This window comes from Malaclemys terrapin, chromosome 3 (genome assembly GCF_027887155.1).
Source record: "Malaclemys terrapin pileata isolate rMalTer1 chromosome 3, rMalTer1.hap1, whole genome shotgun sequence".
NCBI lineage: Eukaryota > Metazoa > Chordata > Testudines > Emydidae > Malaclemys > Malaclemys terrapin.
The window spans coordinates 127,337,257-127,361,141 of NC_071507.1; the positions used below are offsets into that span (position 1 = coordinate 127,337,257).

The 23,885-nt window shown below is 42.5% G+C and overlaps 1 protein-coding gene across 2 annotated transcripts in view; it reads right to left on the bottom strand.

Annotated features, from left to right (window-relative positions):
* Positions 1–527: 527 nt before the first annotated feature.
* The window catches only part of SOBP (sine oculis binding protein homolog), a 135,299-nt gene continuing 111,941 nt past the window's right edge, over positions 528–23,885 (bottom strand). For both annotated transcript variants that reach the window (XM_054022535.1, XM_054022534.1), the window contains 2 exons: positions 17,316–19,270; positions 528–616 (listed from right to left, as the gene is read on the bottom strand). In XM_054022535.1, coding sequence (XP_053878510.1) covers positions 17,318–19,270 — 1,953 coding nt within the window. In that variant the 3' untranslated portion in view covers positions 528–616; positions 17,316–17,317. The remainder of the gene's footprint in view (positions 617–17,315; positions 19,271–23,885) is intronic.

The window sequence follows — 23,885 nt, forward strand, 5'->3', positions numbered from 1 at the left end:
TAAAAAGGATAAAGGTGGCCTTTGTAAAAATAACAAGGAAAGTATATTAGCCAATAAAATATTCTAACTCTTCCTTTAAAAGTGCATCATGGGTAGGACAGAGATGACTCTGAAGTGTTGCTACTCCAGTAAAACCCCTTTACCCCATCAAAACGTGACTAGGTCCAAAACCATACAATGCAAATCACGATTCTTAGTGTAGCAGCAAAACCACAGCAGTTTTTGAAAAAAAAAAATCCATATCATTGTCCAGTCTCAAATATCTGAACCTTGAAGTCAGAGAAGGAAACCTACATTGGTCCAGGTGGTTTTTGAAACCAGAGGGAAAAATTCCCCAGCAAGAAACCAAGAGGAAAACATGTTCCTCCAAGGAGAAGAGGAGGTGGTAGTGGGAATGCGGAGCACATTGCGCAGGTCCATGATAGGCTGTCTTCTGGGCCAAAGGCACCTGTGGGACTGAGGCTTCCTCTGAGAGACTTAATGACAGGAAGCTGCTTTATTTGTTTGACTTTTAGCCAGACGGGGTGGTGAGCAGCCCAGCTGGCATCATTCGGTGAAGTGACATGGTTTGCTCTGCTCCCTTTCTCCATGCAAGGTACCCTGTCAGTGAGCATTCCTGTAAAACAGACAAGAGGAGCTGGTCAGAAAGAGTTGGGGATGATTCACTGCAGGGAATGTATGCACAAGCATGAGCTTGGGAACGCAGCTTAAAGCTGTGAGGGCAGCTTATGTAAGGACACCGGTTTCACTGCTTCATCCTCAGGTATGTCTGCCTGATACTACCAGGGCTGTGAGTATATGGTGAAGTCAGCAAAGCCTCCTTTGCAGCAAGATTGGTGGAAGCATATTAGAATATGGAGGAATTCTCCTTAAAATAAGCTAGGGAGAGATACAATCATAATTAATACTTTTTGCCTCCCTCCTTTTAGTCTAGCAGATCAAAAGTGAGTAATAATCTCTTGCCGTTATCCAGTGCTCTTCACCTATGGAGCTCAAAGTACTTTACAAAAGTATATGTATCATTATCTCCATTAAACAGATAGAAGGACTGAGCCACGGAGGATATTTGATTTGCCCAGGATCCCACAGTGCCAGGAATAGTGGTAGCATTGGGAAGACAGCACATATCTACTAACTCTCACTTGCTTGTTTTAACTGTCAGTAGAACCTCAGGGTTACAAACACTAGAGTTACGAACTGACCAGTCAACCACACACTTCATTTGGAACCAGAAGTACACAATTAGGCAGTAGCAGAAAAAAAAAGCAAATACAGCCCAGCACTGTGTTAAATGAAAACTAAAAAAAATAAAGGGAAATTTTAAAAAAAGATAAGGAAACTGTTTCTGTGCTTGTTTCATTTAAATTAAGATGATGAAAAGCAGCATTTTTCTTCTGCATAGTAAAGTTTCAAAGCTGTATTAAGTTAATGTTCAGCTATAAACTTTTGAAAGAACAACCATAATGTTTTGTTCAGAGTTATGAACAACCTCCATTCCTGTAACTATGAGGTTATACTGTATTACTGGTTGTCTCCCAGTAACTATCCCTCCTCCCCTTTTTTAAGCTATCACAATTTTAAAAAATTGGAGAACTGGACCCAGCAGTGATAGGTGAACAACTCACCCTGGACACCAGTGTTAGAGTTTGGTTGTTTATTCATGTAATTAGACTTACTGTGCACTTGTACTCTAAGCACATTAGAGGTTTTTAAAACACACACCTTAATAAAGAATATTAGAGCAAGTTTAACAAATTTGCACCATGCCCAGAAAACCTTCTCATCACAGCCCTGCCTCCATCATACCCTGCATGACAGACTTCTCGATGACCCCCCTCTCCCTCCTCACTCAGTCAGTCTTCCCAGAGGAGTGTCTGGCCATGTGTCGTAAAGATCAGCAACTCCAGGCTCTGGTGAACAGGCAGAAGAGAGGGCCAGAGCCCAGGCTCCTCACCTAGAATGCCCTTCTGCCAACCTCTTCAGTTATACTGTTATATAAACAGGGCTGACTCAAGCAAATGCATGGCCCCTTGCAAAGCCATGTGATTGCTCCCAGCTGAAAGCCCCAAGATGCAGTGTGACACTTTCTCTCCCCCACCTAACCCCACTCCATGCAAATGCCATGCCAGCTGAGGATGAAGTGGGTTCATTTCCATGAGAGTAGTGTGGAGACATGGAATGGGGAGCAGGCATTATATGCCGAAGTGCAGAACTAGTGTTTATGGAGGGAATTAGGGGAACAGTGGGTCAAGATTACATATCAAATGGAAGGGCAGGGAGCAGTTATGTATCCCAGCATTGCACAGGGAGACCTCCCGTTTCCCAAGGGGCTTCAGTTATCATCCAGAAATCTCTAGCTGCTGCTTATTCTCCCAACCATGTGGCATTTAAATGTGCATATTAAACCTCATCCTCGCTGCAGTGCCCCCATGACCTGGGCAGCTCTGCTGGCACCATTCTCTGTGCCAGCCCTGAATATACTTTATGGTTCTTCCACGCTTTGCCATGAGGACAACAGAAGTTCTGCATGGGACATGAGTACAGAGACATAGGGTATCAGACAAATTCACACTGCAGGTAAGGGAACAACAATGCAGACTGAGGAGGAAAATGTTGCCCAGTGCACAAACGTAGACTGATAATATGCTTCAGGATTTCCCTCTAAGGTTTTAGAGAATAATGGAGTCCAGGCCATAAGATGGTCTCTGTGTGCACCCAAAGCACAGGGACTGTTTTACAGAATTAAGAAAATACACATTAGCTTATTTACTTGTATAGTCTTTGAGATGAAGTTACAGGTAGGGAATAGGCATGCAGGAGAGGTAGAAGATAAAACTCCTTGCATAATACTGTAACCCACACTAGCAGAGTGAGGAGTTTGTTCCTTCTAGGGGCCAGTCCACATAAGAGGTTTATGGATCAACTTCTGCCTCTAATTAATGAAGCTACAGCCCTTTACCTCAAGCAGTAGAGGCTCATGCTTTGAGCACTGAAGGTCCTCCTGGGTTCATACCCTGCTGTCAGCCTAAGCAGAGTCAGTTACAATAGTGTTTGTGATCATCTTAGACACTTGAGCTGCGAGCTCTGTGATATAAAACGCTACACACCTATATATATAGCGAGAGGGTATAAAACACTAAAGGAAAACCATTTTTGCCATTCTTACTTTTTTCAGTCTTCAACTCCAACCGCAGCATCAAATTGTTCAGAAACAATATGGCGACTGAGAATTAAGCTTAGTCCCGGGTGATCATTGATGTGGGCTGGCGGAGCTTTCCATCTTTTAACACAGTACTTAATTCAACCAGGCAATGAACATGAAAGCTGTTGATGCGCCAGAAGACGCCTGGTTCATAAATGGCCCCAGAGCGAAGGCAAGCCCATAATTTTCTCAAGGAGGCTCTGCTGAGGTCATAAACCACAAGAGTGCAGCTGAAGCAGGCATGGGAGCATGTTCAGCCCTGTAAACACGCTGGGGTCATCTGTTATTTGTAATAGCTCGGTGCTTTTTAGCAACTCTTCAAGTAGTTCAAGCTTTACCATTAAAACCTTCCCCTTTGAACAGTGAGTGATTTATCTTCCCTCTCCATGAAATTACAGAAAAGGCACCACATCACTGCAGCCGGGGGAAGCATTTCTGCACACAGAGCTCTGACATTTTATTTCAGAGGGGACCCAAATTCAGGGAGAAAGTCAGCTGGGCTCAAATACAGAGTTCCTTACACAGTTCTTACCACGACAAACTCCCATTAACTTCAAAGGGATTTTTTTTTCATTCATGTCCTGCAAGCTCTGGGTCTTTTGTTAACATTGGGTCAGATATGCAGCCCCTGGCCTCCCACTCTCAGCAGTTGGAGCTGTAACCCGTACAGACCTTAAAAATCCAAACAGGCATGCCTGGGACTTACTCTGTGTGGCCGAGCAAGGGCTAGAGACAGTATTCTCGTAAGGGAACTGTGTTACTGAATTGTCATAAAGATACAATGGAGTTTGCCTGTAGATAATGCAATGGTCTCTGTCAACTAGGGTGACCAGATGTCCCGATTTTATAGGGACAGTCCCGATTTTGGGGGCTTTTTGTTATATAGGCACCTATTACCCCCACCCCCATCCCAATTTTTCACACTTGCTATCTGGTCACCCTACTGTCAACTTTATATTTAGGGAAGAACTTTCTGGGAGAAACTGGGAAAGAATAGGAGAAAGGATGCCAACTGCTAGCTATTGCTTCTCTGTGTAAGAACTGCACCTATTCTTAGAAAAGCCTTCAGTGAAATTGCACCAGGTTAAACTAGGTCTAACTCTGGATCCTCTTCTCTAACCTAATTTAGTTTATCCATTTAGTCTAGGGTATACTATTAAATTAGCCACTGGAGTTGGTAAATCCTGACTTCTGCCATCTGACAAGGCTATTAGCCTGATCCTTGTCAGGTGATTAGAGCCAGCAAATACAGCCGAGGCTTTTACTAGTACTCCTGTATGTCACAAGTCAACTAAATCATTGGCAAAAATGGAGCAAATGAAACCCACAGAGTCCCTCAGTCTGACTGGAACTTGGGAGTTAACAGGAGGCGAGGGTTGCAGTGCTTCCAAATTTACCAGAGAGCAAGTCCTATGGCAGAGCAATCGGAGAGAAATCCCACCCACAGGTGCCACAGGTAGCGGCCGAGCTAGCAGGTGAGACCATTGGCCACTCTTAACAGCACTCCTGGGCTTTACACCTTTCATACAGGAACGACAATCCAAGTATAAGGAGGAGAAATTCCTACCACACAAAAGAGGGAAAGGAAGAGCAGATAAAACCAGGAACACAACAGGTAAAGGAGAGGGAAGAAAAAAATAGAATCTTTTGCCAAAAAGTCACACATGTTGCTCTGTGAAAAGAAAAGAGGCTGGGGGCAGGTGCAGGATGATCAATAGCATCTTGCTCTGAGCCCCTCACCCCACCCAAAGAAAGGAGAGTGGGGATGGAGGCTCCTCTCTTTTCTACACTGAGTCAGGTCATGTGCTGAATAGCACCTCAAAGCTGAACAAGAATATGCTGCCATGGGAATTTTGTGGGCCTTTGGCATCTCTGAAAAGCAAGCTGAACATCCAAAAATGGAGGTACTCAAAATCTGGAGCAACTTTTGAAAATTTGTCTACCTAGCAATAGCACTTGTTACCCTTTTTTATTGCTTTGGTTTTTGCTCTGATCTGGTTCTAAGGAGCAGCTGTGACTACTGCAGCACAAAGACAGATAGGACCACACTGTATGGATGTTATAGACATGGCTCCCAGCTCCAGGTGAGGTAAGGGAACATAAGGAGAGAATAAATGGAATCTCTTCTCCCCCTTATATCCTACACACACGCAGCCCCAAGCACAATGGGACCTTCATAAATATTGAGCCCTGAATGCATATGTAGCTCTCCTTTAAAGCCAATGAGAACAGATTCACGTGTGTGCATTAGTGAGCAGAAATTGGCCCTGTGTTTGGTTCCATGGAGTGGGGGTTGGGTATGGTGTGACTGTCACCCCATAAAGTAAAGGGTCAGCTTTAGGTTATTATTTTTTAATTTGTTCCACATCCATGGGGCAGGGCATTTCTGCTCCCTATTTAGGACTGTGATTGAGTCCATTGGGCAGTCTGTGCCCTGGCAGGGAGCAATTATTTTTTAAACGTTAAACATTTTTAACATCAGCGATCAGCTTCTTGCCTGATCTTGCTGAAGTGCATTTCTTTTCACTTCTGCGCTCCCTCATGGTTTTGTGTTATTAAGATCAGGAGGGCAGACACACAGATTACAGCCAAGATTCATAGATTGCAAGGGCATATGCAATTATTGTGATCATCTAGACTGAACTCCTGTATAACACAGGCCTTCAAACTTCCCCAAAATAACTCCTAAAGCAGATCTTTTAGAAAAACACCCAATCCTGATTTTAAAATCATCAGTGATGGAGAATCCACCATGATACTTGATAAATTGTTCCAATGGTTAATTACTCTGAACGTTAAAGAATTACGGTCTTACTTCCTGTCTGAATTTGTCTAGTTCCAACTTCCAGACTGTAATCAAGTTACCTCTTAGCCCTCTCTTCGTTAAGCTAACTAGATGGAGCTCTTTGAGTCTATCGCCATAAGGCAGCTTTTTTAATCCTTTAATCACTCTTGTGGCTCTTCTCTGAACCCTCTCCAATTTACCAACATTCTTCTTGAATTCTGGTCACCAGAACTGAACACAGTATTCCAGCAGCAGCTGCACCAGTGCCAAATACAGAAGTAGAATGACTTCTCTACCCTACTCAAGATTCCCCTGTTTATGCATTCAAGGACCACATTTGCCCTGTTGACCACAGTGTCACATTGGGAGCTCATTTTCAGCTGAGTATCCACCAAGACCCCCAGATCTTTTTCACAGTCACTGTTTCCCAGGATGGAGTCCCCCACTGCGTAAGTATGGCCTACATTCTTTGTTGCTTGATTTATACATTTACATTTAGCCATATTAAAATGCATATTGCTTGCTTGCTCCCAACTTACCAAACGATCCAGATCGCTCTTTATCAGTGACCTGTTCTCTAAATTATTTACCATTCCTCCAATTTTTGTGTCATTTGCAAACTTTATTAGTGATGATTTTATTTTTTCTTCGAGGTCATAAATAAAAATGTTAAATGTCATAGGGCCAAGAACTGATCCCCACGGGACCTCACTGGAAACATACCTGTTCAGTGATGATTCCCAGTTTACAATTATATGTTGAGACCTATCATTTAGCCAGTTTTCAAACCAGTTACTGTGTGCCATGTTTGTTTATATCTTTCTAGTTTTTTAAAACAAAATGGCATGCAGTACCAAGTTAAATGCCCTACAGACGTCTATTATACATCTCTATCAACCAAACTTGTAATCTCATCAAACAAAGATAGCAAGTTAGTTTGACAGGATCTATTTTCCATAAACCCACGTTGACTGGCATTCATTATATTACCCTCCTTTAATTCTTTATTAATCGAGTCCCATATCAGCTGCTCCGTTACATTTCCTGGGATCAATGTCAGCCTCACAGGCCTGTAATTATCTAGGTCATTGTGTTTACCCTTTTTAAATATTGGCACAACATTAACTTCCAGTCTTCTGGAACTTCCCCAGAGTTCCAAGACTTACTGAAAATTAACATTAACGGTCCAGTGAACTCATCAGCCAGCTTTTTTTTACATTCTGGATGCAAGTTATCTAGACCTCCTGATTCAAAAATGTCTAATTTTAGTAGCTTCTGTTTAACATCCTTCTGAGATACTAGCAGAATGGAAAGTGTTATCATATGATATGAGTACATCATCTACTTTTCCCCAAATACAGAACAGAAATATTTATTGAACACTTCTGCCTTTTCTGCATTATTGATAATTCTATCATTTTCCCATGGACCAATATTATTGTTAGGATTCTTTTTTTCCCTAATATACTTAAAAAACTCCTTAATGTCCTTAACTCTGCTGGCGTTAGATTTCTTCTTGTGTCCCTTTGCTTCCCTTATTCAATTTTCTACGATTCCTAACTTCTGATTTATATTTACATTCATTACTACCTACTTCTATCAATGCCGATGAACTATGGCTAGTTCAAAAATGATTGTTGCTTATGTCTGATGTCCCTTCCTGTCCCCCGCCCCCTCCCCCGCCCTTACAGTTGTTGTTCATTCCTTGGTGCACTACTAGGGTAAAATTCATCCCATTCCCATGTCTCACTTAAATCCTTAAAACAGAGTTTCACAGTGTGTAGGGCCTTGAATAAGTTTTTTGTGCTGAGGCAAATCCACTCCACATAACAATTTGTGTTCCTACCCTCTCACATTAATAACCCTGTCTCCTACAAACAAGCAAAATCTTTTCCTCTTAGCCAGTTCTCATTTAATACATTTTTTGTGTAATTTCACACACATTTTAAAGTCTTTCAGATTTTAACACTCTGCAGATCATGATCAAAAGATTAATGAAGCTCCACAACATTTTCAGTTTTACTTTAAAAAAATCAGCATTTGTGGCCTCCCCACTCCCCATGGCACCATCTTCCACTGATATCACTGAAAAGGGGGCCCTCTGGTTTATACTCTGGTGACATTGAGGAACACATAAGCCAGTATGCATAAAAGCTAGGCCAGGGTATGAGCAGAGGAACTCTGCACTTCTAATCTCCGCTCTAAGACTGACTCATTCTGGGACTTACAGCAAATCACTTAACCTGTCTGGGCCAGGCTCTGTTCTTGTTTACACTGAGGTTGCTTGATGTCACAGCACTAAAGCAAGGCTGCCAAGAGTCACACTTCTATCGCAACCCTGCCACATTTGGCAGCAATGTGGAGCATTCCCCCAGCTCTGCTGAAACCTGATGGGTTGAGCAGGACTGGCCTGCTATTGCCGGTTTTGGCCTCCAGGAGCTGCTGTGGTGCCAGGGCTGAGCACGCTGACTCTCTGTCTCCCCTCAGGCTGTTTTCTCTGCTGGAGCCAAATGGAAAAGGAGCAATGAGGAGCAGCTGGCAGCAGCAGTGGGAAGAGGCAGCAGCAGGCAGAAGGTGAGGAGAAGGGGCTAGGGAGTGCCCCCAGCTGCCCCCCAGACATCCCCACTAAGCTCCCTCCCCAGGCACCCGCTAGCACACACCCATACACCCACGCTAGCTACATCTGCAAGTTTTGTGCACATAGCGCCCTGCCCCGTGCTCCGGGATGGGTGTGTTGACCGTAAACTGAAGTTTAGGGTCATATGTAAATTATTTGCAAATATGTTAGCTGCCTCTAGCTCATTTGCATAAAATATTATACATGGAGTGGCACAGAAGCTGGTAGCTGGGTGTGAAGTCAGTCAAGTCACAACAATGTAAATGAGATCAGAATCTGCCCCTCTGCTTCAGATTCCCTGTCTGTAAAATGGGGGCAATAATCCTGAGTTATGTGGCTGGGCTGTTGTGAGGGTTCCTTAGTTAATGCTTGACAAGTCCTGCGGAAGTGTTCCGGGTTTGTTGACTTGTTTACTGCTTCTGTACAAATGTTACCATTTCTGACTCCATTTACACAAATTATATGATCTTGGGTTATATTAAAAAATACATTTTAAAAAACGAATGTTTTGGATTTCTTAATATTAAAAACACAAATCAAAATGCAGCAGCCACAACAAAGACTTTTAGGTCCTGATCCTGCAAACTCTTGCCACCCTGAAGCCAATGTAAGGCCTACTTCCACAGGCATGTGTTTGAGGAATCAGCCCCATTGTAGTCAAGACCCTGAGGCTGCAACCAGGGGGCCCGATTCTGATCGCTCTCTGGTTTTATACTGACTTTAGTGGAGTTTTTCCTGATTTATACCAATGTAAGGGCCTGGTCCGTCTCCCACTAGTGTCGGTAAAGCTCTGATTCATTTCAGTCATGCAGGATCAAATCCTGAGAACAGAATTAGACATATTGAGTTTAATGGGTACAGGATAGAGTCTCAAAAAGTGGCCAAAAAGTCTTGCAGATTATGTTAGAGGAGGGGATAACAATCAAGAATGTATGGAGCAAATAACTTATAGCTGGAACATTTCACAGGTGCAGTGCCAGCGGCTTTAGAGTGCCCCTTGTGATTATTGGTAACAGTTTAAACTAGCAGTAATTGTTGCAGTTTGCCATTGTTTAAACTTTTCTACAAATATAGAGACAATATTTTTATTGCTGGTTCAGCAGTAATTGGTAAACTACTGCCGTATCATGCAAAATTTGCATCTTAATTGAACTCAGAAAGTTGGGGACAGCATTCAAGTCTGTAGTGATCTCATCATGTATCTCTTCTTCTATATCAGTATTCGGACATCGCTAGATTACAGAATTCCTGTGGGAAAGGGGGTTTTGGATAAAATACTTAAAAAGGGCAGCTCAAGTGGATCATAAAAGAGTATAAATATTTGAAGCATGAGCATGCAACAAATCATAATAATATAAAGATTTACAGTTAGCCACAAGGGCTCCAAATAAATAGCTGAAAATTGCTTTAAACATAGGTTTAAAATATCAATACGTTGTTGATGGGCTGCAGAACTTTGCAAAGAAATCTGAACCAGATAGTTGTTTCCTTCTACACCACCCAATTTCCACAACTTTAAAAAAAATGTGCTTCCATAGAGGATGATTATATTACACAGTTTGACTGTCCAAAACAAGGACTGGAAGATGAAATGCAGCGGGGGTGGGGGTGTTCTTCCAACAAATGCAGTTCAGCCACTTTGCGTCTAGATAATTTGTTGTTGTAGGTTGGCTCAAATTTAAGACAGTAACATTTTAGAAACACTTGGAAAACTAAGCCAGCTGCAGGAAGGATATTATTACAAATTGAGACACATGTTGTACAGGAATACCATTCTTTTCAAATACCAAAAGTATGTCTGGGGAAGCAAATCCATGCAAATGAGACCGAGATGGGGCCTACTCTTGTAAACTGCTGAGACCCTCAACTCTCACAGGAGGCAGTGGGAGCTGAGGGTGCTCAGCCTCTCGCAGGATGGGGTCCATAGATTTAATACGCTTTTTTTTTGGAAGCAAATGTTTTATATTTGCTGGCTCTGTACCGATTCCATGTTCACTTGATTTGTTCCTTTCATGGGATCAGCAAATACACTCCCAACCCCAAGCTCTTTTCACATGGGTATAACATAGTTCACTATCAAAAGAACACAAATGACCTGATGTACAATGAGGAGCACAACTGAGTAGCAAGGCTTGGATCCAGTAAAGCAGTTAAGAATGCGTTTAACTTTAATGCTTTGCTGGATGGGGCCTAACAATAGACAAGGAGAGTCACCTGGCAGTTTAGCTGTCAATGGGACTCTGTCACAATGAGTTCAACACCTTCCAGGTCAGGAATCTGGGAAGACATTATTGCTACTTCACATGAATCTTCTATCTGCTTTTTATGTGCATTTGCATTTTAAAATAGATTTTCCTAAATCCTAGTGCTCCTTGTTTAATTATGTTCATCTCTTGCCCAACTATTTCTTCTGGTTTTCAACCCAAGTTCAGGATTTTTGGGAGGCACTCCTAACAATAATGTGAGCTCTTAGGGCCAGCTCTCCCCATAGGTCAGGACTTTTGCATGGACATTTTCAATAGTTGTTTTAGTCTCTCCCCCTGCATATGAAGGCAATAATAACTTCGTAATTTCTGATGATGTTTCTGCAAGAGCCTTCAGTTGTTGTGGTAAAGATCCATAAATGTATTGCAGAACAGCTGCCTGTTCTGATTTCTGCATTTGAGCATGAGCTGTGATTTTTTCCAGACTTTCCCTGTGATACAGAAACCTTATATCCAAATAGTACAGGAGTAAATGACAAAATGAGGAGTTTGAGTCTCCTTTCATAACCATTTTACACTAGCTCCACGGAATGGAATTGATATAATTGATGTAAATGGGAGGATAATCAGGTCCTAAATGTCTCAAAATGTTTATTTCTTTGGGGCCTGATATCAGAATCATTTACGTGAGTAACCCCATTGCTTACAATCCATCTGGATAAGGCCTACTCACATGAGCAAGGGTTTGCAGGATCAAGTCATTGGTTTTCTCTTTCCTAAAAAGAGTATGGATTTTATTCTCTTTCCATGGGATGCTCACATTTCACATGTGGTGCATAGGGGTCATATCGGCTTAGTGCATGCTTTGGATGTGGTGTTTGTTTTGTTTTTTTAAAATAAGCTCCTTCTCACAAAAGTCACAGAGGACAATTACATCTGTAGCGGCCAAAGTAGTCTTTGGGGAAACCCCATTGAAGTCAGTGGTCCCAGTCATGAAATATTTGAAGATCACAAGTAGCCTTAAATCTCCATGGCCCAGAACCTCTGCCTGCATTAATTGTTCTAGCTCAGTGGTAGCAATGACAGTTTACACCAGCTGAGGAGCTGTAATTTGTATGAAAGGAGGTGCAGGTGCTTGGCACCTTTGGAAATCAGGTCATTTTTACATAGGTGGCTAGAGCATGGTTTTATGTTTGAAAATTGTGGTCTATGGCAGTAGATTCTGTGGAAGAGTAAAAGGACCAGATCCTCAGCTGGTATAAATCAGCACAAGTCCTTTGACTTCAATAGATCTATGCTGATCTACAACAACTGAGGGTCTGGACCGTGGTCTGCTACTTTACTCCCATGCAGGCTGAATTTAGTGCACTCAAAGTCTGACAATCTAAGGTCTGGTCTACCCTGGTGGGGGATTGACCTAAGATACGCTGCCCCATCGACTCCGCTTCTGCCTCTCGCTGCGGTGGAGTACAGGAGTCGACAGCGGAGCGATCGGGGATCGATTTATGGTGTCTACACTAGATGCAATAAATCGATCCCCGATAGATGTGGGATTGTACCCTAAGATGTGGGAACTGAAATCTAATACCAAGTACGTCACCACTTAGAGAATCATTTCTTTGGGAAACTCTCCTTTAATTTAATATATCTGAGTGCTATCTGCCATGGTGATTCACAAATGTAAGATCGCTGTAAGTATCAGGCATTTCTTGAGGGCTGAACTTCAATTCCAGGCAAACATGTACGTGTTTGTAATGTGAACAGTCTCCCCCAGAACGACTGGCAAAAGTCAGGTTCATAAGATGTCAGATATAGGAGTTATTTTTGGAACAGCTTTCGCCTGTGTTAAAAATATGGAGCCAGTTTCTAAACCGATGTAAATCACCATAGCTCCATTGAAACCAGTAGAGATACATCAGTTTACCCCAGCTGTGAATCTGGCCTATAGTGCTGTGTCAACAAAGATAACTAGCAGGAACCATGTAAATATATAAAATATGTTTTTGTTTAGACATGTAGGGCCCAATCCTATCATGGTCAGTGCATTGAGGGGAGAACAGGATGCTGGTAGCTACACAGAGATGCTACAGTGAGGGCGTCATAGAAAACTGTCAGACAGAAGAAAGGTTAATGATATGTTCTCTGCTTCAAGAATCCCAACTCCCACAGCAGGATTTCTTGTGCTGGGCCAGTGGGAGAGGAGGGGATTTCACAGTGGGATACATATGATTTCGGCCCTGAAAAGAAGCATTCTGCATCATGTGTGTCTTTATGACCACAGCATATGCACTAGCCAGCTGCAGGACTAAGCATATGTCCTACTCAGCAGACTGTGAGCCCATGGGGACATGGTGCATGGGCTAGTAGGCCTGCTCTTTGCCCTTCCTGTAGAGCTACAAAGCTAGTCTGCTTGCAGGGAGTAAGAAGCCCCCACCTCAGCTTCCTGCACCTATGCGCGCAAATGGTCTGTAGCATTTTAACTTGTTCACCTTAAAAACTACTTACACTGAAACTGTAGGGTTAAAATGATCCTGCCTGGATGTCCTATGTGCATGCGGCCAACACTAACACTGCTAATTTTAGAAAGCTCACGCCATTCAAACTGAAACAATTACACCCAGGAAGATATTCCTCTCACGAGCTGCATGCCTTTCTCGCACTGTGGAGCTGGCACTGAGGCTTTTTAGGTGGTTGCTTGAATTGCATCAAGCTAGACCAGCTTGACAGTCTACATCCTGATGGAGAGGCTAAACTTTAACATGGAGGATTATGTTGCTGATTAGCATTTCCAATAATCAAGTCATTGGTACATGATATAATCTAGAGTCTGGCTCCTTGCCCCAAAAGGTCGCACTTGCACTGGTTCCTTTTTACAGCCATCTATGTTGCTATTCCTTAGATTCCATCTGCCTGCCCAGAACTCCAGCATGGATGGATCTGGATCATTTCCCTCAATTCATACAATTTGATAGGAAACTAAATTCAGGAAAAGTTACATATTATGTCACATATGTTCAGATTTCCCAATTAGGGGAGCCAGAGGGAGAGAGAACTTTCAGGACTGTTTCTTCTAACAAGTTAATGAGATTCTGGGACCAGCATAATAATTAAACTGCCAGGGCCCAGGTCATCAAAAATGAGGGACCAAATCCTCCCCCGTGTAGCTTATTCCTGCACGGGGACCGGGAAGCTGAGTGTGTTGGTCTGTACGTGTGGAGTTTCCTCATCCCATTGCCAAGGGAGGGGGGTTTTATCTCTACCCTCACCATGGAACAGGTAGGGGGGTTGGGCAAAAGAGCTTGTGGCTAGGGTCATTAGCACAGAGACCATATGCCTCAGAATTGCCTTCTGTTCACACCCACAGACACCTATCAGAACAAAGCTCAAGAAGTTGGTTGCAAATATTTTCGGGGCCTATCCTCCTTTTAAATCCAACAGTGCTATTCAAGTTAAACATAGCCATGGAAGCAGCATCCGCCAGTCCTTTGGTAGCATGCCTTCTGGAGGAGCTGAATTGCCATGGCCACCCCCAGTCCCACTGTCATCTGTTGCTGAGGAGTCAGGATTCATAGTGAGGAGGAAGAATTAAGCTAAAGGTGATGGTATCAACAGTAACATATTCAGTGATTGCCCATGGGGCAAGGGGTTGGAGGCTGGGCAGCAATGTTTTGTATCTCCATGCTCAACCACTCTGTACCCACAGAACATCATCCCTGTGGAATGTTCACAGAGGGGCTTCTTGATGCTGGAGGCGGGGGTGGGAGGAATGAGACTGGGGATCTGCCATAGACCTGACATCACCCCACCTGGGATTGCTGTCTTTTTATTTGCAGTGGCAAAGGAGAGTTAGCCCCATTATTGGGTTCTATGTGAAGCAAAGTAATCAAATCATTTCAAGGGTTCATCTCAAACCAGTATCAGGTTTGTGTGGGTTACCACCCACTGGCATTTCACAGAGACCATGGCGTCATTTGGAGGGAGATGACTATTCACATCATTTTCTTCTATAGGGTATTTTCGGGCTATGCTCTTTCCTTGGAAATACATAAAGATTCTGCCTTTGCATTTCTTTTGTGCAACTTTTTTCTTTTAAGTCACAGGAGACCATTAACCATTTTCTGTGCTATTACACACAACTCTTAGAGGCACTGTAGACACCTGGGAACTGAAAACCTACCAGTAAAATATGTGACAAAAACAATCCATACCCTGAGACAAAGAAATACCAAACTATATCTACACATCTTTGTGAACAGAAAAATGATTACTCATTCTGTAATTGAATTGATAGTTTTCAATGCTAAACATGCTGATGTTTGATGAATTTAAGAAGTGGGGGAAACAACAACTGACTCATAAATCATCCTTTTTTTGTCTTTTGGGTGCTGTCTGTCTGAGCTCAGGTTGTCCAGTTTCTGTGTGTAATATTATATGCAAAGTTATGTCACATACAATAGTGTCAGCACCACAAACAAACATCTGAATGAAGCCAGAGCTTTCTGAGCTTAGAGTGTCTATTGTGGAAGGTGCAGTAGTCTGACTGATGTTAAACTAAAGTGAATTGAGCTCAGGTATAAACATGGCATAGACACTGTGGATTGGGGTAAATGGGATTAATGTAACAGGCATGGGTTAGTCTGATAATAATTAATAGGGAGATAGTCAAACAGCAGTGTTCCCTATAGATCAAAGCACTGTTCTGATATAAAGCATAGTTGTGTGTATGATTATAGTTTGGCTTGAACATTATTTACTATGATATGAGCTCTGAGCATAGCACAGCAGTGTTTGCAGCAAAGATCTTGATGCTTTAATAGCAAGGTAATATAATAGGCATACTGCAAGGTCCATTTGTTTTCCCTAGCTGTGAGGGACTGGAAGATCTTAAATATGTTTTCAGCTTCTGGGTTATTATATATGTTAATTATTGGTCTAAGAAACTTACAGGTGTAGTCTATTTAATAAGTGTATTTTTAAATGTCACTGTGTGCCTGGAGCATAGGATAGGGGTTCAATTTCACTGAACGAGTGTGGACATTAAAATAAGTAAATAAGTACTCTGTATGAGCAAAGAGAGAGCTCATTCTGTATTCAAGGGTGTAAGAGCAAGAACAGTAAATACAGTGGTCCCCATATAAAAAGTTAGCATTTATCACATCACAATGTCTGTGATTAAGCACTTATTCTCTATTATTAGCATAGAGGAATATTGCAGTATCCCAGATACCACAACATGTTAATTGTTAATGGATACTGAGCTGTTAATGGCAACTTCTGTGAGTCACTATTGCACTACAATGGACAGCACAAAATATGATTTACTGGAGGTTATGGAATACTCTACAGATTGTAATAAAATTTGGCATGTCACCAAGCCATATCCGGCAAATCATCAGTATTTGATTTCTGAATGGGTTCTTGTAACACCCACCACTCCTTTTTTTCTTAAAGAACCTCTCCAATCTCATGTATCTAAGGACATGCAATTACATTTGTGCACACACGGTTGAAGCAAGAATAGACATATATTAAAGTATTAATTTTATAAAGGTACTGTTTTGTCACCAAAACTCAGTGAATTGGGGGGTTGAAGGGAATGGGTTGCAGAACTTTTTTGCCTCTGGATTGCTGTTTCACCCCAGGGGGATGAAATTATTATTTATTATTTATATTGCAGTAAAGCCCTCTGGCCTCAGTCAGGGACCATAATAAAAAATATAAATTTGAAAAAAAAGTGCTAAAATGCTTTTAAAAGTGAGAGAGATGGACTGAGACAGGTGTCTGGGCTGTAAGGGAGCAGAGTTCCACATCCTAGAGCCCACCAGGACATAAACATCACTGCCTGTTAACCTGAGACAAGATGGCAAGATCCCTAACAGGAGATGGTGTCTAAGCACAGATACCCACTGGAGCAAATCTCAAGAAAGAACTCTTGACCATAGCCAGGGCCTACACTGCTTTTAACTCCAACAGTGCCAGCTTGAAGTCAGTGTGTTACTCTGAATGCAGGTTGGAGTAATATGATTGTGGTTAACCAAAACAATGAGTAATCATGCGCTGAACTAGCAGCAAGCAGTGGAGTTGGTCTGCTCTGCTGAGGGGAAATGACAATAATTAAACACTGTGGTCATGAGGACATGGCTTGCTGGTACCCAGTTGGGTTAAATATTTAAAACCAGATTGACTGCTCAGACCTAGAAGTTGTGATAGGCAGAGATCCACTAGTTCAGACATACACAACACAAGAACTTCACAGCCAGCACCACAACGGAATGTTCTGTGAGCACAAAGCTGAAGACACTGCCGATGGGTGGAGGATTGACAGATACAAAGATGATACAAGACAAAGACAATATTAAAAACATAAATAATATTTTCTCTTTTTTTGTTAATAAATTGGAATCTCTATCTTTGTTTACAAAAGCCATATCCATATGAGTTTGACTGATACCTGAAAACACTGATATTCATTCTATTCACACAGAAGGCAGTAGTGGTTACACAAACCTTTACTTATTCTGATTTCGAATTCGGAGACACCTCCTTTTCAATGGTGGCTCCAGATCCTCTGGCCCTGTGCTGAGTATTGGCGTTGAGATTATACACGGTGCTATAGCAGTCTTTTCTGCTGGTTTTGGCACAGGCTGGATCACACAACCTGTCTTGGGCAGCATCCGCAAAGCATATGCATGGTCCTCATCTGCAGGGTTGTTAAGGTTGGGGTCTTGCTTGTCTCCCCCAGTGAGGGGCTCTTCCCCAATCTTCTTGCCAACCTCTCCTTCTAGGTGGCAGTTTGATGCACAGTTGTTTTCCTTAACAGATTCCAACTCACTCACTGCTGGCTCTTCTTGCGGTTGAGGCTTTTTCTGCTCTGGGGATTGTTCTGAGTTCTTAGAACCCTCTGTGCTCTTTGTGCCATTCACAATGACATTACAAACTGCTGCACTAGTTTCTAGTCCTGAAGTGCCAGAGGCCAGTGAGACAGGACCGCAGTGAGCTGGGTCGCTGCAAGGTAACATTTTTGTTTCAATTGGGCTGCAATTGTCCCTGCAGTTGCTGCAGTTCCTTTTATCTGAGCTACTAAAAGCCAAATTTACAACACTGTTAGGTTCACGTTCAACTTTAACTTGAGCATGTAAAGCCCTGTGGATAACATTGTGTAGCCTAGACCTGTGCCCTACAGTTAGGTCTATCACACCATCCTGTGGACCCTGTAGTACACTGGAAAAACTAAATTTACTGTTCATTGGACTACTAGGTCTGACAGTCAAATCAACAACTTCATTTCTACTATGCTCCTGAACCACTTGAGCTTGATTTAAGGACTGGCCCGAACAGCTAGGTGACGAGTCGGAGGATTTAGAAGGCCCTTGCTTTGAATCTCTAGGGGATGTAGAATTATTTGTTGGCTTTGCCCCGGCTGCATCACTGGAGGTACTTGGAATGAAGTTTTCACCATTGCTGGAGAAGCCATTGGGGGGCTTGGAATCATTGATGTGAGGGATGGGAATGGGAATAGGGATAGGTACAGGCAAAGGAACAATGACAGGATATGGCACTAAGAGGGTTGGGGGTGGCACCAGTGGGGCAAGAGATGGCAATCCAAAGTTCATCATCTGTGGCATAGGCATAGGACCATTTGGCATCATGCTGACAGGGGGAAAGGGAAGGCTAGGTAAAGGAGCTCCTGGAGGGGGAGGCGGTAGTAACCCTGGGGGATTGCCAGGCATGGTAGGTGTTGTTGGGGGATGAATATGAGGTGATAACATTGGCCTGTGCATGGGGCTGGAGGTGGGACCCATATTTCTGGGACCACCTGGTGGCGGACCAATTCCAGGAATCATTGGATTGGACAAAGGGCTGTTAGGATTCGAGGCATGATGAGGCGGCCCTCGAATAAATGGTGGACGGATCTGCTGCATAATTTGCTGTTCCATGAATATGGGCAGAGGAACTGGCCCCCGGTTTGTCATCACCATGGGAGGACTTCGAGGTGGGACACCAATTGGAGGCACAATGCTAGCAGGTGGCTGAACAGAAACTGGTGGAATATTTGGATTCTCATTGATGGGAATAGGTTTGGGAACTGGCGTGGGGATTTTAGTGACAGAGCAGTTGGCAGTGTCAGATGGAGAGGCAGTGGTAGACGCTGATGGTCCAGGGCCTTGAATTTGGCCAGCTGCAGACACTGGGGATGGGGCCTTTCTCCGAGCATCTGCTAGCGGTATATTCCAAGAATCTGGAGTCAGCAGCTGTACCCCAGTGCCTTCTGCTTTATTTTCGATTGGAGGATGTAATGTGCTGCACAGTCCAGCTGGAAGATTGGCCTGTGTCTCTTTGTAGAAAATGTCCATTTTGTACTGATTGAGACATTTTGCACTGCAGAACTGAAGCCTTCGTTCCCCGTCCCCAAAATCCAGATACTCTTTTGTGTGTCTTATGTGCTTACACCAGTCACATACCTACAACACAGTAACAAAATCAAAACAGGTAAGAAAAGTGATCTTCTCTTTTTGATGTAATTTTAATAGTCATTTTTCAGTGCTTTCTAAATATCTGATTTATTTCTCTAACTGGGACAAATTAGAAACATTGTGTGAAAATTACATTTTTTTTTTAAATCAGAATATAACTGAACTAAATGTCCCAAACTTTTATGGCCCTCCTATTCTTAAATCTGTCTTATACAGTACATTAAATATTATATATACATACTGTGGAGGAGATCCTCAGCTGCTGTAAACTGGCATAGCTTCACTGACTTCTTAGACATAGCTTCTATGACAACTTAAACCAGCTGAAGATCTGCCTGTGTGTGTGTGTGTGTGCGCGCACGCATGCACGCGTATGTGGCTATGTACCTACATGGTACATAACCTACGTGTTCTTTGACATGTTGAGTTGCTACACAGTAAATAGAATCAAGAAACAATTTGAAAAGGATCCCAGAAAGTTCCACAAAAATGACTGCAAACAACGTCTGCTAAGCTACAGCACCTTGTAACATTTTACATTATTAACTGTGTTAGATAATAAGTTGGAAAGGGAGACGTATTTTAAATGGTATCAAAAAGCAAAAGCACCATACATCATTTGCTATGCATTCCAAATAGAAACTTGGAAATAGTCATGAAATCTGTATAAGGTTCAGATATTCCCAACTTGTGATGTTTCGACAAGCTGGAATTATTTTCTGAGCTGTTTGCCCACTCTTGTTCACTAGTCACTCTGTGTAAAACTTCTTGGCAGACGAAGTCTTATTTAGCAACTTTTCAAATACTATAGCAAAAAGTTAGTATTACGGGCTTTTTTTTTTCTTTTTTCCATTTTGTTCTTTTCTGCGCTATGACTGGTGTGGTGAAGGCATCGACAATTTTTTTTTTAAGTAAGGCTGTAGAACTAATTAAGCTGTGAAAGGCTTTCCCAATTGTAAACCACTAGACAATAAAGTTCAAAAAATAGTCACTCTAGGCTTCAGAATCCATTACTTCAGAGAAATTATTGTGATTTCATTAACACATTAATTTTGCAACACCAACAGCTCTCACAGATGGTGAAGACATGATCTACAATTCAAATATGACTCTTGTTTGCACAAATGCTTTTCCTTCATATGGCATTTTAAACAAGAATTAATATGAGTAATCTTGCCATAGCTATAAACAGATAAACAGATGTCAGATTTTTCAGTGCCTTACTTTTTGACAGAATTTTACATACACAAGCCCTCCCACCACTTTTTGTCATTTACTTGAGTTCTCAAAATATTCCATACACAGATATTTTAGCGCTCTCTATAATCAGTATGTTGAGCCTCTGACCATGTCAGAATACAGTACCATATTGGGTGTATTCTTACTTTTCCAAACAGCTTTTTTAAGATGACTGTCTTTACATATACAGTATATACATATAAAAGAAAAGAATATCACTGTGAAATGGCAGCTTTAAAAAGATAATTAATTTTAATAACTATTGGCCATATAAACAATTCAAAACAACATATGTCGGGCATTTGATTACTCATCTCATTTAACTCTCAGCTTTCTTTCAATATAAACAGTGGTGATATTTTAGAGTATTCATATATATATATATATATACACACATACACACACACATATATATATATACACTGTTTTACTATTTTTTAACTATGCAGCTATTTGGTTATCTCTTTTTGGTCACCATTTTTCTCTCTCTCTTTTTCTCCTGCACTCTCTCTCTCTCTCTCTCTCTCTCTCTTTTTATTCACTCATTAGGTTTTTATCCTGACTCAAAGATGTTAAAAGTATTAAACTAAATGATCCTTTGACTACTAAAACACCTCTGAAATCTGGAAATCAATAGGCCAGATTGTCAGCCGGTATAAACCAGTGTAGCTCTATAGAAGTCAAAAGTGTTACACTGATTTACACCACCTGAGAATCTGGCTGTATTTTGCCCTATTCACATTCCCACAGTGGATACCTGCAAAATGAGGTAAGTTTCTGAAGCGGGAAGAAAGTTGGGCACAAACCACAATTTCCCCCTAGCTCCAGAAATCCCTTGTACTGAATGGGGAGCTGTGGTTCCTGGGAAGGGGGTAGATAGCTGCTAAGAGAGAGCTGAGGGATGGACTCAACATAGGTCATTATCCCCATTTCCTCAGAGCAGCTGGGATTCCTAAAGTGTACTGATTCCTTCGCTGGGATGGGCATTCCTCACCCCCGAACAGGTGTAGCTGCCATGGAAAAGAATATAAAAGCTAAGGGAACCATAGTGTCAAATGGGCAAATGGGGACTGGGAAGTAGTGCCGAGCATTGGGGCCAAACCCTGTCCCTCAACAGGATGATCCGGTGAAACCCCACACGCTGAACCTGCGGCTTCTCTGGCCCTTTCACAGTTTTTCAGGAAGGAGAGAGGATTTGGCTCTGAGTCTGCACTTCAAGCTTTTCCTCAGTAACGCCTGCAGGATTTGGCCCAAGGTAATTTTTGATGTAGAGTTAGCCAAAATGGTATTCACATTCCATGTATAGAATTAGGTGTAAGGGAGTAAGGTGCCTCCTTAATCTCCTGGGCAGGCTACACTCCCCATGGGCTACAGCACGGGGAGGCACTACTCCCTCTCCTGCAGAGATAGGTGAGGAGAACATTGATTCTGTCTCTCCTTCCAGCACACTTCTCAGCAGAGTTGAGCTAATGCTAGGGTTACCATATTTAAAAAATAAAAAAAGAGGACACTCCATGGGGCCCTGGCCCCGCCCCTTTCCCACCCCGGCCCCTCCCCAACTCCGCCCCTTCCCCAAAGTCCCCGCTCTAACCCCCCCTCCTCCCTCCCAGCCACGCGAAAAGAGCTGCCCAAGCGCTACCGGCTTCGGGCAGCCCCCATGCCTCCAGACCCTGCACACCCGGCCGGGCACTTCCCCTCCCGGGCTCCGGCGGCTGCTGTGCTCCCTGAACTCCTGGTCTCTGTAAGTGCCGAGCTGCCCGAGCGCTACCAGCTTCGGGCAGCCCCCATGCCTCCGGACCCTGCGCCCCCGGAGCCCGGGAGGGGAAGTGCCCGGCTGACAGCTCAGGGTCCGGAGGCATGGGGGCTGCCCGAAGCCGGTAGCGCTCGGGCAGCTCGGCTCTTAAACAGAGCCAAAGAGTCAGGGGAGGAGCACAGCAGCCATGGGAGGGGAAGTGCCCGGCCGGCGGTATTTTTCCCGGATATGTTCGGCTTTTTGGCAATTCCTCCCGGACGGGGGTTTGATTACCAAAAAACCGGACATGTCCGGGAAAAACCGGACGTATGGTAACCCTACTAATGCAGAGGGGTTGTAATCTGCTACTGATCTAGATCAGCAATAGAATACTTCCTCCTCCACCCAATGGAGCAAAGGAGAAAACAGGACTCCATGTCACAACTCCCTCACTGGTCTGCTCCTAGGATGGTGTAGCTATGTGCTGTCCCTTATTCAGGGTACATTGTAAAGCAACAATCTACTCCTAAAGACTTCAAGACTGTAGGCAAAGAAATAATTGAGAAAAATAGGAAGGGGTAAAAAAAAGCTTTTTTATCTTTCTACTGAAGAGCTCAGTGACTTTAGCTAAACAGATTAAAAGAAAAAAAACAGCAGAAAACTCCTGGCATCTTTCTAATCATTTAATTTTATTGGTTATCAGTTGAAGAGTTCACTGAAATATGTCAGTGTTTTATTGCTGTATTGATTTGTTTGTCTCCAAAGGGTTCCTATGGCACCTGCAGCTAAACAAATATTTTCTTTTCTCTGCTAAAATATTTAAAAATCCTGCTTAGAAATTCTCTACTGATTTCTCCTGTTTTCAATCATTCACTGAGGTACAAGAAATGCTCAAACCAGTCTGCCTCACTCACACATTGATCACAGCCCGTTCAGTATATTTTATCATCAGATAAAAAATTAAAGGCACAAAAGTTAGATGCAATATTTCTGTTCCTGTGAACGTTCTAGATGGACCAATGTCTCATAATTATCTAACTGATTTTATGCAACATCCCAAAGTGTTTAGGTTAAGGTAACTGATACCTGCCTATCTGAAATACTTTGTGGGGGGGGGAGGAGTGTGTGTGACCTCTTGGTAAAATTACATCCTAGAATATCATGCTAAAAATGGAGAAAAACAATCCTTCAAAGGGGGGGAAATTACTGGAGGAGAAAAATGTCAATTAAGAATTAATGTATCAAGTCTGTTTTACAGGACTGATCATTTAAGATGAGGTCAATGAATTTATGATACCAATGGCTATATCACAGGGTAATAAAACAAAGCAATATCATTCATTTTACATCTAACTAATGACATGCTCAAAGTAATTACAGATTTCTTCTAAGAGCCAATGCTGATTACTTAAGATGTGATAGCTAGGTGAAACATATATATCTTTCAGTTCAATAAAATAACATTTTCCTATCTGTGAAATATACAGCAAGTGTCATTTTAACAAAAAGGAACTTGCATTATGGATTGATCCTCTATGATAATTTTTACAAGCTGCTTGAAATCTGTGTGCCCTCTTTTCATTTTCTTTTTTTATTGCATTATATTTTCCCTTTATTGTACAGTCAAGTGAG